This window comes from Dermacentor albipictus, chromosome 1, assembly GCF_038994185.2.
Source record: "Dermacentor albipictus isolate Rhodes 1998 colony chromosome 1, USDA_Dalb.pri_finalv2, whole genome shotgun sequence".
NCBI classification, from domain to species: domain Eukaryota; kingdom Metazoa; phylum Arthropoda; class Arachnida; order Ixodida; family Ixodidae; genus Dermacentor; species Dermacentor albipictus.
This window is the reverse complement of record NC_091821.1, coordinates 464,918,136-464,933,519: the sequence shown is the minus strand read 5'-3', so window position 1 is coordinate 464,933,519 and position 15,384 is coordinate 464,918,136. Positions and strand designations below refer to the sequence as shown.

The 15,384-nt window shown below is 50.3% G+C and overlaps 1 protein-coding gene across 1 annotated transcript in view; it reads right to left on the bottom strand.

Moving 5' to 3' along the window:
• Positions 1-14,056: 14,056 nt before the first annotated feature.
• The window catches only part of Cul2 (cullin 2), a 62,142-nt gene continuing 60,814 nt past the window's right edge, over positions 14,057-15,384 (bottom strand). Inside the window, exon 17 of the mRNA XM_065436558.2 lies at positions 14,057-14,273. Within this exon, the coding sequence (XP_065292630.1) occupies positions 14,142-14,273 (132 nt within the window). The 3' untranslated portion in view covers positions 14,057-14,141. The remainder of the gene's footprint in view (positions 14,274-15,384) is intronic.

Sequence of the window (15,384 nt, the reverse complement as noted above, 5' to 3'; positions counted from 1 at the left end):
TCGACGGGTTCCTGCCGTAAACCAGCCTAAACGGCGTGATCTGTGTTGTTTCTTGCACCGCCGTGTTGTAAGCGAAGGTTATATACGGCGGGACCGCGTCCCACGCCTTGTGCTCGACGTCGACGTACATTGGTCGGCGAGGGTCTTGTTCAGGCGTTCCGTGAGACCATTCGTCTGCGGATGGTAGGCAGTTGTCCTCCTGTGGCTTCTCTGGCTGTACTGCAGAATGGCTTGGACGAGCTCTGCTGTAAAAGCCGTTCCTCTGTCGGTGATGAGGACTTCTGGGGCACCATGTCGCAGCAGGATGTTCTCGACGAAAAATTTCGCCACTTCGGCTGCGCTGCCTTTTGGTAGAGCTTTAGTTTCAGCAAAGCGGGTGAGATAGTCCGTCGCCACGACGATCCACTTATTCCCGGATGTTGACATCGGAAACGGCCCCAACAAATCCATCCCAATCTGCTGGAATGGTCGGCAAGGAGGTTCGATCGGCCGTAGTAATCCTGCTGGCCTTGCCGGTGGTGTCTTGCGTCGCTGACACTCTCGGCATGTCTTGACGTAATGGGCGACGTCGGTGGTCAGACGCGGCCAGTAATACCTTTCCTGTATTCTCGACAGCGTCCGGGTGAATCCGAGGTGCCTATCTGGACGCAGCGCTGACGGTACAACAAGAAGGTAGCTGGCGCGGACTGGTGAGAAGTTCTTCTTCACGAGCAGGTTGTTTTGTAGCGTGAACGAAGACATTCCACGCTTAAATGTCCTAGGGACAACATCGGTGTGCCCTTCCAAATACTCGACTAGGGCTTTTAGCTCCCGGTCTCGTCGTTGCTGTTCGGCGAAGTCTTCCGCACTTATTATTCCAAGGAAGGCGTCGTCATCCTCGTCATCTTGCGGCGGCGGGTCAATGGGGGCGCGTGATAGGCAATCAGCATCTGAGTGTTTTCGTCCAGACTTGTATGTTACAGTGATGTCGTATTCTTGTAGTCTGAGGCTCCACCGCGCCAGCCGTCCTGAAGGGTCCTTTAAATTGGCTAGCCAACACAACGCGTGATGGTCGCTGACCATTTTGAATGGCCTGCCATATAGGTAAGGGCGAAATTTCGCTGTAGCCCAAACGATGGCGAGGCATTCCTTTTCGGTTGTAGAATAATTGCCTTCCGCTTTTGACAACGACCGGCTAGCGTAAGCTATCACGTGTTCGTGTCCATATTTTCTCTGGACTAGGACGGCACCGAGGCCTAGGCTACTAGGGTCAGTGTGGATTTCGGTATCGGCGTGCTCGTCGAAGTGCGCAAGTACGGGCGGCGAGTGCATACGTCGTTTCAGTTCTTGAAATGCGTTGGCCTGCGGCGCTTCCCACTTGAACTCGACGTCACATTTAGTTAGCTGTGTCAGCGGCTCAGCGATGCGCGAAACGTCCTTGACAAATCGCCTGTAGTAGGCATGCACACATGCCAAGAAATCTACGCACTGCCTTCTTGTCCGTGGGCTGCGGGAACTTTGCGATGGCAGCTGTCTTCTGCGGGTCAGGGCGGACTCCAGACTTGCTGATGACGTGGCCTAGGAACAGAAGCTCATCGTAAACGAAGCGGCACTTTTCTGGCTTCAGAGTGAGCCCTGATGACTTGATGACCTCTAGTACTGTGGCAAGCCGCCTAAGGTGATCGTCGAAATTTCCGGCGAATACAACGACGTCATCCAAGTAAACGAGCCAGGTCTGCCACTTCAATCCTGCTAAAACCGTGTCCATCACGCGCTGGAACGTTGCAGGCGCCGAGCACAGTCCAAATGGCATAACCTTGAACTCATAGAGGCCATCTGGCGTGATGAAGGCGGTCTTTTCGCGATCCCTTTCGTCGACTTCTATTTGCCAGTAGCCAGACTTGAGGTCCATCGATGAGAAGTATTTAGCATTGCAGAGCCGATCCAATGCGTCGTCTATCCGTGGGAGGGGGTATGCGTCTTTCTTCGTGATTTTCTTCAGTCGACGATAATCGACGCAGAAACGTATGGTTCCGTGCTTTTTCTTCACTAAAACAACTGGAGACGCCCACGGGCTTTTCGACGGCTGGATGATGTCGTCGCGCAGCATTTCGTCGACTTGTTGTCTTATAGTTTCGCGTTCTCGCGTCGAAACTCGATAAGGGCTCTGGCGTAGTGTTCGAGCGCACTCTTCGATTATTACGCGATGCTTTGCGACTGGTGTCTGTCGAATCTTCGATGACATCGAAAAGCAGTCTTTGTATCGTCGAAGCAGACTTCTGAGCTGTTGCCGCTTAATCACGGGGAGACTTGGATTTATGTCGAAGTCTGGCTCGGGAACTACGGTCGTCGGGGTGGATGCGACAGAATCCGAGAGGACAAACGCATTGCTCGTTTCCACAATTTCCTCGATGTATGCGGTCGTCGTGCCCTTGTTGATGTGCTTGAACTCCTGGCTGAAGTTTGTCAGTAACACTTTCGTGTTTCCTCCGTGCAGTCGAGCGATCCCTCTGGCGACGCATATTTCACGGTCGAGCAGGAGACGTTGGTCGCCTTCGATGACGCCTTCTACGTCAGCCGGTATTTCGGTGCCGACCGAAATAACAATGCTGGAGCGAGGCGGGATGCTTACTTGATCTTCGAGCACACTCAAGGCGTGGTGACTACAAAGGCTCTCCAGCGGTATCGCTTTATATCTTCCCACAGCGTTATTGACTTCGACTTCAGATCGATGATTGCGCCGTGTTGGTCCAGGAAGTCCATACCGAGAATGACGTCTCGTGAACACTGTTGGAGGATAACAAAGGTGGCAGGGTAAGTCCGGTCATGAATGGTTATTCTTGCCGTGCAGATTCCAGTCGGCGTAATCAGGTGTCCCCCAGCGGTGCGAATTTGAGGGCCTTCCCATGCAGTCTTAACCTTCTTCAACTGGGCGGCGATGTGTCCACTCATGACGGAGTAATCAACACCTGTGTCCACTAAGGCGGTAACTGCGTGGCCGTCGAGAAGCACGTCGAGGTCGGTGGTTCTTTGTCTGGCGTTGCAGTTAGGTCTTGGCGTCGGATCACGGCTGCGTCGTGTTGAACTGAAGCTGGAACGACGTCGCGTCGTCAAGTCGTCTTTCGTCGGTGTAGTCTTGGCTTGCTGACTTTGTCGGGACGGCGGCGTGTCGTCCTTAGGTCGTCGAGATGGTTTCTTCGTCGACTTCGTCGGCGGCGGAGGATCTTCGTCAGTTCGACGAACAGCAACCGCACCTCCATCGGTTGCTGCTTTTAGTTTTCCGGATATGGGCTCGCAGAGCGGCCCCGAGCTGGACCAGTGTATGGTCGGCGCTGCGTTGACAGGTAGCGGCCTGGTGACGGCGAACGGGACGGTCGTCGAGAGTTGCACTGAGTGGCGGCTAGGTAATCGGCGATTTCACGTGGGCGCTCCCCAAGCTGTGGACGCGGCGCGTTGACGGCGAACCCTCTCAGTCCCAAGTCGCGGTATGGGCATCGGCGGTACGCATGGCCGGCTTCTCCGCAGTGATAGCAGAGAGGGCGGTGGTCGGGGCTCGCCAAATGTCCGTCTTCCTCGCGTAGGTGCGCTGGGCGACGTATTGGCGCGCTCGCGGCGGCGGCGGCGGACGGCGGAATTGCGGCGTTGCAGGACCCTGGCGCGGTAGCGCAGGGGTGCCGTGACGGCGGGCGACGGCGGCGGCGTAGGTCATTGCTTCCGTCTGCGGTGATTCTGGTTCCACCTCAGGAACTCCAAGGAATCGGTGCACCTCTTCTTTCACGATGTCGGCGATCGAGGCCACTTGAGGCTGCGACGAAGGCAAGACCTTGCGCAGTTTTTCACGCACAATGGCCCTGATGGTCTCGCGCAGATCTTCCGTGGCCAGTGATTGAATTCCTGCGTAGTGGGTAGAGCTTGTACGGCGGTTGAATTGCCGGTTCCGCATTTCGAGTGTCTTTTCGATGCTGGTTGCCTCGCGAAGGAACTCTTCTACGGTCTTCGGTGGGCTTCGTACCATTGCGCCGAAAAGTTCTTCCTTCACACCACGCATGAGAAGGCGGACTTTCTTCTCCTCGGGCATATCCTGGTCGGCGTGGCGGAAAAGACGGTTCATTTCTTCCGTGAAGATGAAAACGTTCTCGTTAGGTAGCTGCACTCGGGCGTCCAGCATGGCTTCGGCCCTTTCCTTGCGCACGACGCTCGTAAAGGTGCGCAGGAAGCCGCTACGGAAGAGGTCCCATGTCGTCAAGGTCGACTCCCGGTTCTCAAACCACGTTCTGGCGGCATCTTCTAAGGCAAAGTATACATGCCGAAGCTTGTCGTCGGAGTCCCAGTTGTTAAAACTCGCGATTCGCTCGTAGGTCTCCAGCCAGGATTCTGGGTCTTCAGTCGCTGCTCCATGGAAGGTCGGTGGGTCCTGAGGTTGTTGTAGGATAACGGGGGACGCTGGGGCAGCCATTGCGGTTGTTTTGACCACGATGTTCTTTGTCGACTCAGGTAGAAGTCCGTGCTATGGGGGCAGCCCTTGCAGTCTGCGGCTAGCACGCTGGTCTTGGGTGATGTTGGTTTTGTCCTCGGGCTTCGGGCTTGGATCGCGGCTTTGCGGGGGCGTTCGGTACATGAACGCACAAGCACCTCCACCAAATGTCACGTAGTGGTGACGTTGAAAAACACAGTAGCAGCACTGTGAACGACAAAACTAAATTTTATTGGACGAACATGTGCCCACAAAACAGGCTACACTTATAGCACAACGATAGCGGCGAACACAGTCGGCGATCGTCGAAAATCTGATCAGCGGGTCAAGCGCGTCGGCTTTTACGCAACAGTCGTCGAATGTTCGTGTGTGTGTGCGTGCGTGTGTGTGTGTGTTTGTGTGTGTGTGTGTGTGTGTGTGCGTGTGCGTGCGTGCGTGTGTGTGTGTGTGTGTGTGTGTGCGTGTGTGTGTGTGTGTGTGTGTGTGTGTGTGTGTGTGTGTGTGTGTGTGTGTGTGTGTGTGTGTGTGTACTTTTCAGCCATAAACAAATCTAATGAATTAATCAAACTTTTACTTGCAGATGGATTAGATTTTTGGCCGGTACTAGATACGGGGGATTGCTGGCCGGGTTTATGGAGATGGTTGCACTATAGGTGCAGAAGACCGTTGAGCTCAATTCGATAACGTAAGCTTGAATAATAAATATATATCATCTATGTGGAAGAAGTAAAGGAGCCTGAAGGGTCGCTCGAGATAAACCCGAAAGTGCCCCTCGGTGTGTTTGGGCACCGCGAAAAGACAAGTGCGGTGCGTAGATCGCATGTTGGCAATCGTGTCTGCAGAGTATCAAACGGCTGCACTGCGCGAAAGCAGTTGACATTTCAAACATAAGGCAGCACACCCTTCGCCACCGAGGGAGCCCCGCTTCCAGCCAGACAGCACCGGGCACTCACAGAAGCCTCTGCTAGAGAGAAAACCTTATTGGTCCATTAAGGGTTTAGCTTTCGGTCTTCGTCTTCATCGCTGCAGGCGCTTGACCTTCTTAGCAGGGTTGGGCCCCTAGTCCAGGGCTCCACTGAGACGCACTTCTTCCAACACCACCGATTATCCCAAGTGACTTAAGTAAATCACCCAATGCAGAACGAGCAATACCGCCACTGCATATTCGCAAGAGGTGGGGCTCGAGGCGTAAACGTGACTACCCCAGTCATACGGGCACTTTCAAAGTCCTTTGAGGTTAAGGAGCATTGAGCTTTCAAAGGCCCATTAGTTCAAGGGAGATGTGTCGGTGCTACACGGTCTCCAGATTGTCTCCGTTGAAGCTTTTAACAGAAACCGCAACGTATCCTTAGCGCTGCCATCGCCTCGTAAATAATAAAAAAATATGGCTCAAATGCGTCTTATAATAAATTTATATATATTTTTTCAGCAATATTTATTTTTTCTAATACATAGAAACATCAAAACAAAATGCACGCGCAGTAAAGGCATTATTTTACCAAATACAGACGTATTTATTGTAATGATGGCCACCATGTGTGCCGCTTCGTATACCGCATGTTGGCGTCGATTCTTCGTTGTTGCCCTTGCTTCAGTTCGTTAGGTTAGTGTTCTCGCCTTTTTTCAAAGCAACGATTGTGAAGTTGAGCTATGACGCTGAAGATAGCCGAGGAGACTGAAATGCCTAGCAGCCGCTCGCCAAAGAACCAAGTCTCACATGGCACCCGTGTTGCCCGTGTTTGTGTCGATCGTGTCGATGTTGCTGCTGACGACAGGCCGTGCCGGCGCTGCTGTACCGGCAGGTTCTTGATGGAGATGGCGGGTGTCCCGAAAGTGTTTAGTACCTTAGTAATAGTATTTCGTACTTACAAGCTTGTTCTGAAGACGTAAAAATTGAACTTCCATATTTTTGGATATCTTTTTTTCTGCAGTCGGACGCCCTCTAGGCTCGAGAGTATTCCCTTGAGGTTTCAAAGGACGAACGCGCACTCCTTCGACTCAAAGCTCCCTTCCAGTAAGGCTCCTTTGTTGTGTCTGTGTGACAGCGCGCATTCTCCCTTGAAGTAAAGGATCTTTGGTTCAAAGGACTTTGAAAGTGCCCGTGTGACTGGGTACGGCATGTGCACGTAGCGTATATATACGGGCATATGGAAGAAAGCAGAGAAGCATTGGTGCTTGCGGACGCTAATCGAGGTGCAAGGAGAGTGTCCCCATTGGCGGTGAAGCTCGCCCACTGGCAACAACGCAAGGCCACATTTTAGTTTCTCCCCCCTCCCCTAATGATGAATAAAATGTGAAAAATACTTTCGGTAAAACACTCCTTTGATGCCGCCTTACAACTTTCAGTTTATAACGTACATTTCCAACGGGGCCTGCATGGTGAGGGGCCCTCTGGTGAGACGCTGATATACATTTTCAAACTTGAGGAAACTCTGCAAAACGCTCCTCGCACATCAAAGGATGACACTTAGCATGCACGAACCTTTGAAAACAGCATATTTTAATTTACTGTACTAAAGGTGGTCTCTAAATGGCGGACTTCGCGTCATGGACAGTATCGTGCCTTCCTGACGCGGAGAACCCTTGCTAACGTCCGGTAGGAATAAAGGTACGATGACTTTGCTCGTGAAATATAAGCATGCGCAGAGTGGCGTGCGCCTTTCCGTGAGCTGCAGTGATCGCACGAACGGAGAAAGCCTGGCATTATCGTAAGTCACGACCGAGGTCGTGACCAATCACGATGCATCCACCTCCAGGGTACCAAAACAGCCACTGGTTTACAGTGCGCCTATTAACGCGAAGCTTTCTCTGCCTAGCCCACAACGGTTTCGCAACCATAAGTCGCGGTTGGCTGTTCCATATATCAGCCGGTTGTATTTGCGCATGTATATATCTGCACCGACCTATACTACAAGCACTTACTGTTGTCCAACGAGCTATGGTTATAGTGCCAGCGAACGCACCTCCATTGTGCGCAGTCACCATATATCCCGGCATAAAACCCTGTAGTTAGGAACTACTTATGTATACTTACGTACAACATTGAACGGTTAAGCCTGTACATATGTGGCTAAAATGATTACATTCACAGCAGTGACCGGACTCCCGGGTAGCGCCTGGATGCAAGAGGTCGCCGGATTGAGCTCCCCAGAAAGTGCCTAAAAGAACGGAACAGCACGAGACGCCTGTCGATGGGCCACACCGACGATATGAACAGGCTAACTGGAACGCAGTGAGCGCGAGCTGTCGCCTCTTGCTAACATTTCTGAGTTATTGTACTCGAAAGGCCATGCGACTTCACCACTGTCGAAGCTGGGGCCTAACCAACGGCGAACGCCGTTTGAACGCTACTCACGTCAAGCCCGCTTCCCACGCGGTGGTTACCCTGCGACGCCAGTGCCTTGCTACTCAAGATAAACTGCTTCACAGATTGTCACTCATTCGCGACCTCAGAATGAAACTAGTCAAACTACAAGACGGCACCGACTGGAGCCAGTACTCACCTGCACTAAATGCCGAAGCTGTCATGCATGCAGCTGGGTTAAATTCAGCCAAGAGAAGGGACAGCTATATAAAGACGTGCACGATCCAGAAACTCATCGCAGCAGACATCTACAAACGAACAGCAGTGCAGAAAATTTTCGCTTATACAGCAATCGAACCTGACGATGGTATAGGCACCCTGTGAAAACGCAGCTGGCAGCCCCATATGACACGTCGAAGGGGGCAGGCAGTTCGCGGCATCACTGCCACACTGGATGCCCCTGGACACCCCTGACAAATGCGGCCGTTGTGGCAGATGGCGTGACCGAACCATTGGTATATACTTGTACAGTCCCACTATATGACGTAAATATATGGGATAGGGTGAGCTGCTTCAAGCCAATGGAAGAAACGTGAGATTTCTTCCTAATTCCGGGTATCTGAAGCCTCACTAGTGGTCTTGGCAATGTCCATGGAGGTGTCACGGGGATGTCGGTGGCCTGGAATCTTGCAGGTACAATGTTTGCGTGACATGCAATAGCTTTAGAAAAAGCGCTGTCAAGGTTGGCGCTTGGAAGTGTTGACAGTGGATGGTGCGAGTGTCTGGTTAGCAGGCGAAGATAGGTTCGCACAGGTTCACAAGACCTGTATATGTCGATAGTACAAGCCCGTGCTTCCGCTGTTGTGCCCCTAGTTGACGTGCAGCGTGGCAAGCCAAGACATATTCGTAGTGCTTGTGCCTGAAGGCTCTCCAGCGTGCGTATCCAAGATGACCCCATGTTAGATAACACAGGCATGCTGTAGCGCATGTAGCCCACAAAAAGTGCCTGGTACACTTGGAGCAAACTTCGCTCAGAGGGGCTCCATCTCAGTCCTGATATTACACGAAGAACGTGTATGAAATTGGTCAGTTTAGCCTTAAGCGCAATAACATGTTTGGTCCAAGGAAGGCTGCGGTCTATTATCACGCCAAGATATCTCTGGTGGGTGACTAAAGGGAGCGCTGTTCCGTCGACAACGATTGGATAATGTGACATTGATTTGCGCGTGAATGCCATGACTGCACACTTAGTTGCTGAGAGTTGCAGGCGTCTACGGCGCAAGTACTTCGCCGTCATGGTAGCCGCACGTTGGAGCCTTGCACGCACTTGTGGACGTGGGACCCCAGATGACCAAATACAGATATCATCCGCGTACGTACTGATACGCGCTGTTTCAGGTAGCTCGTCTGCAAGGCCCACCAGTATGATATTGAACAATATTGGGCTAAGGACACCACCCTGCGGAACACCCCTGCGAACGTCATGTCTATCAGTCTCGCCATCCGAAGTGGACATGAAAACGGTGCGGCCACTGAGGTAACTCTGCAGCCATGCATACATCCGGCCACCAACACCAATATCTTCAAGCGCCTGAAGAATCGAATGGTGGAAGACGTTGTCGTAGGCACTTTTGATGTCCAGAAATATTGCGCATACCAGACGACGGCATCTCTTTTCCTGTTGAACAGAAGATACTAGGTCGATCACACCGTCAATTGATGATCGGCCTCTTCTGAATCCATTGATGAAATCAGGAAGTCCACCGCTTTTCTCGAGTAGCCATTCCAGTCTGCTCAGTACCATCCGCTCCATCACTTTACCGACACAGCTTGCCTAGGCTATTGGCCGATAATGTGAGAGATCACGTGGGCATTTCCCAGGTTTTAGTAAAGCCACAAGACGACTGCACTTCCAGTGATTAGGCACAGTTGCTGTGTCCCACGTAGAGTTGTAGAGCGCCAGGAGAATTTCTCGAGCTTCTACTCCAAGATGACAAATTGCGGAGTATGTAATTCCGTCTGTTCCTGAACAAGTTGACCGGCGGGAAGAAGATATCGCAGCGTCGAGCTCGTGCATAGTAAAAGGGCCGTCCAGACGTTGATCACTAGATGACGGGAAAGTCAGTCGTGAATGGGTCGGTATATCGTTCGAGGAGCTCACGAGTAATATGCAGAAGTCATCGGCGACCTCAACTTCACGCCGTCCTTGCCGTATGGCCACAGCGCTGAACGGGTGAAGCTGTTGTGGAGGCGAGCGAAGGCTTCGTACAATTTTCCAAATTCTAGAGAGAGGTTTTCTCGGATCCAGAGAGCCGCAGAATGATCTCCAGCGTTGTTTGTCAAGCTTGTCAAGGTGGCGCAGGACATGACGCTGAGCTTTGAGATTTGCTGCGCAAATCTGGGAGTCCATGACCACTTTATGAATGGTAGAAACGCTGAAAAGGGGGTTTGTGGCTTTTTTCTATATTTTGCATAACAGATAATGTTTTCTCGTATATTCAAATTACAATCCGACTCTATCATGCCTGTAAGTTGTGTGTAAGTTGCACTTTAAAATTTTTCTACATATTTTTCAATTAGTTCAGTAACTTAATAATAATAATATATGGGGTTTTACGTGCCAAAACCACTTTCTGATTATGAGGCACGCCGTAGTGGGGGACTCCGGAAATTTTGACCACCTGGGGTTCTTTAACGTGCACCTAAATCTAAGTACACGGGTGTTTTCGCATTTCGCCCCCATCGAAATGCGGCCGCCGTGGCCGGGATTCGATCCCGCGACCTCGTGCTCAGCAGCCTAACACCATAGCCACTGAGCAACCGCGGCGGGTAGTTCAGTAACTTCCTTGCACCACAGTAGGGCCTGCGTGGTTCGAAGATCTTTTTACCGAAACAACGTCTGACGCTGGACACAGACGCCAGATTTTCTGCGACACGGGGCCCTTAACGCTATTGCATTAGTATTCGACTGAATATATTAAATATAATATTCACACAAGCCCAGTGTTTTCCCTATATAGTGTCAATGACATCTTGAAGCTAGTACAATCCATTATGGCCTGCACAGGAAAAAACTTGCCATCAGTCCCATCGTGCTCCTGGTGGAATTTCGTCCATGCGATGGCACAGAATGCGATGAGCTCTGCAAGTGTGACACAGAGCCTCATGATAGCGCTTATTGTGGCACAAATGTGCAAATGCATGCAAACGATCACTACCTATCCATTTCCTTCACATTCTGCAAAACTATTCAGTAGTGGCGTGCTTTCGTTCAGCTCTAGTGAGAACCATGACAGCAAAAATCGCTGGATAATAAGTGATGGCCATCTCTACCCCTTTCCCCTGCAGTTGAGCCTCGTATATTTCCTTGCTAAGTAAAAAAAGTCATGTACCATAATTTTACAGCGATAGCTGTTACGAGCATTACGAGAAAATTACAAAGAAAAATAACATTGCGCCGGGGTGACTCAAACTTATGAGCAACCAATTGACAGTTCAGGATTCTGCCTCTCAACCATTCTGCCGGCACTACACTAGTGGATAACACTGATACTGTAAATGCAATGTTACCAGCACCTGTCATGAATGGTTAACGCCAGCTCAACACCCGCGTACTAAACTGAGTTGGCATTTGCAACTTTTACAGCGAAGCTGTATACCTCTACCGCCTAAGGAAATTTTCGTGTCGTAAGCGAAAAACTCCCCATACGTGGGCCGATCCCGGAGATAGTGCAATAGCGGCCCAACCCGCGGCGGAGGCGAACAGGTGTAAAGCACTCCCCATAGGTGGGCCGACCCCGAAGATAGCGCAATGCCAGGCTGATCCGCGGCGGAAGTGAAGCAGGCGTTAAGCATTCCCCATATGTGGGCTGCATGGTCCCGAAGAAAACGCCATTCCGGGCCAACCCGCGACGGAGGTGAAGGAGGCGTTAAGCATTCCCCATAGGTGAGCCGATGCCGAAGATAGTGCAATACTGTCCCGAGCCGCGGCGGAGGTGAAGCAGGCGTTCAGCACTTCCCACACGTGAGCCGATCCCGAAGAAAGTGCAATACTTGCCCGACCCGCGGCGGAGGTGAAGCAAGCGTTAAGCACTCCCCATACGTGGGCCGATACCGAAGTGCAATTCCGGGCCGACTCGCGGCGGAGGTGAAGCAGGCGTTAAGCACTCCCCATACGTGGGCCAATCCCGGAGATAGTGTAATGCAGGCCCCACCCGTGGTTCAGGTGAAGCAGGCGTTAAGCACTCCCCATGCGTGGGCCGATACCGAATATAGCGCAATGCCGGGCCGACCCGCGGCTGAGGTGAAGCAGGCGTTCAGCACTTCCCATACGTGGGCCGATCCCGAGGATAGTGCAATGCCGGGCCGACTCGCAGCGGAAGTGAAGCAGGCGTTAAGCACTCCCCATAGGTGGGCCGAGCCCGAAGTGCAATTCCAGGCCGACCCGCCTCGGAGGTGAAGCAGGCATTAAGCACTCCTCATACGTGGGCCGATCCCGAAGATAGTGCAATGCGAGGCCGACCCACGGCGGGGGTGCAGTTCGCCATTAAGGGACCCACATACACAGCTTCGCTGATCACCCTTCTTCACATAGCGGAAGGGCACCGAGATTTTTTTTCGTGCTCTGAAATATCATCTTCCGAGTTGTGAACACAGTCTTAAGTTACATTTTCTTCTACATGTCAATGACAAAAATTGAGCGCATATGTTCCTTCTAGCATTAGGCTTCTTCTCATGTTTACTGGATGGCATTGCCACCATCTCAGTTTGTTCAAGGATAGCATAACACCTCTCCATTAGGTTGCCAACATATGAATTTGAGAACAATGAATGAATCTGGCAGTGAGAAGCTAAAGGTTTATTTGAGTGGATATCATTGGCTATGCCCAGAGAGATAATTAGAAGAAAGAAAAGCAGAATCTTTGCATTACCTCCGAGAGGCACAAATTACAATAATGAATACAGCTCACACACTTCCTTTACTTCTCGAAGAGATTGCTCGGTTGCGCCTGCAAATCTTCACTCCAACAAACACCACATGAAGCAGACCAAGTGTTACTGTGCAATTACTTCACCAGCTATTGCAATGCTAATGATGGCCATGTAATCAGCCGATAGCATAGGTGGGTGATGATGATGTTGCATGACGACATTGTGGAAACCCGAGCGAGTGATTTTTCGCTGTTTCTGACACGAGATTGTAAATTCCCTGTTGATGTAGTGTAGTAAAAGTTGGCCCAGAAGTTTACAGCAGCCGCTACAAGAGATCGGCAACATTTTCTCAGTAAAAAAAGTGTTTTGGGGTCCCTTTAAAGAGTAACAGCGTTCATTTCTTTGACACCATGATTGCAGCTCACAAAAGAAACAGACGTAAAAACTCTTGTGGGAATATTAGTGCTCCCCGTCATGAAAACTTTAAGTAAATCGTACTTAACTGAAAATATACCAATGAAATTCAACAGTACACTCACTCGCTGTTTGTTGTGTTTCACTGCTTTGAAGAATAATCTTTGGTAGGAAATGCTTGCAATGTATATCAGTAGTATACGTGCTAAAAAAATGCAAACAGTGGTGAAGGCACTTCCAGAGATCAAGATCATAGAAATGCTTCTGTTTATCCTTGTCTGCTGCCTATGTCTCTTACAGTTTACACCAACAATAATGTTACATGTAGCTGATGCACAAGGCTATTTACAATATATATTTCCCTGTAGGTCAATGGTGACCAAGATGAAGACCAGCAGTAGAAGCACCGTCCCAGTGCTTAAGCTATACATCCCTGGTGAAATGTGTGTGATAGGAAGTCTCACCACGTGAACAATGTCCCTCGCAGCTGTAACACGTAACAATATGCATTACTAGCTTACCCCAAAATCTGTCATGCCTCAAGGGGTTCCATGAGGGATGAGTTGTAGCATCTGAGCAAGTGGTGATGCCATGACACACACACACACACGCACACACACGCACCACACACACACACACACACACACACACACACACACACACACACACACACGCATGCACGCGCACACACACACACACAGCATGTGCCCCCCTGAAATTTCCGTTTTAGTATGTGACCTGTCCAACCACACCTCCCAGTCCCCTCACCAGCCCCAGTCAAAGTTCTCTGCCTGCAGTTCTTGCCTTGCAAGTCACCTTGAACATGATAGCACATTGCACAAAGTGCGTCTTTTGTGTCGGCCCACAGATTCCATACAGGGAGGACAGGACTGAAGAATGCGTGTACAGCCTTCGTCCTATATCCAGATCTCCTATTTATCAAATGGCAAAAGGGCAGCTGAGAACACTTTTATTAAGCGGGGCGTGGTGGCTTCTGTACAGGTTATCTCCCAAAAACAATGATTGGAACTGTGTCCGTCAGGCGACATAGCAGTACTCATCGGTGGAGTTTGGTGTCCTCTCAAGGTACTGCTTGTCGATCAAAGCCTCGATGCACTTCTTGATCATGGCGATGCTGGGCACAAACCGGCTCTTAGCTTGACTGATTACCTGGAGTATAGCAGAAGCAATGATGTAAATAGACATCAATGTGTGATTGTCTTCCAGTCTCACAAATTCAAATCGTACAGTAAAAAAAGATAAATCCCAAGTGGAAATTCCAATCACAAAGTGTTCAAAAATTAATTCCAATGTAAGTGGTGTCTTTTCTTTGAGGGTTAATACAACTGGGCACTGCAACCATATTACTGCTTTTACTGAATTCTGAATTGAACCACGATTCGATTATGAGGCACGTCACAGTGGGGAATCCCAGATTAATTTTGACCACCAGGGAATCTTTAACGTGCCCCCAATGCACAGGACCACAGATATTCTTGCATTTCACCCCCATTGAAATGTGGCCACTGAAGCCAGGATTTGACCTCGTGCTTAGCAGCGAAACACCATAGACACTAAGCCACCGTGGCGGGTGCTCTGATATTATCTAGCTAGCATAGTGGTTTACAAGATGTTACAACTGCTAATCTAACACCACGACGTTAGTACTGAGATGGCTAATTGCAACACTCAGTGTTTGGGTCTATGATTGCACAAGCCGGCTGAACACATTACTTGTAGCAAAGTGTTACTCACAGCACTGGAAAGCAATGGGTTTCATCCAGAACATCCAAGCTGATACTTCCAGCATGGCCAAGCAATGTTCAAAAAATGCTATTCACAGCCTAGACAGCTTATATTTGACCTTTGTTGCTTTGGACACTATGTGCATGAATTGCATTTGTTTACCCTCATTTCGTAATATTCATTGTGGGTCTACTTATTGTCCACTACTTGATCAATAAAGATGCTGGGCACGATGCAGCAACGACCTCTTCCAGAGGTCTTATATCCTGTCTTTTGTAAAGCAAACCTACCCAACATTTGCATATACAATTGAACCCCATCGATGCATTTTTAAAGGAGCCATGGAAAAAAAACGCACCAGCCGGGAAAACGTAACCGTGAGGAAGGGTGCAAATCATCACAGCCCAAATTCAGAAACACGCCGAGTGGCTGCCAGTGCAGTTATTAGATGTCTCGGTTCTCATACTGTGACCAAGAACGGCACATGCGTGCATGTATAATTAAGGGACACGTACGGCATTCCTCCACAGAGGCC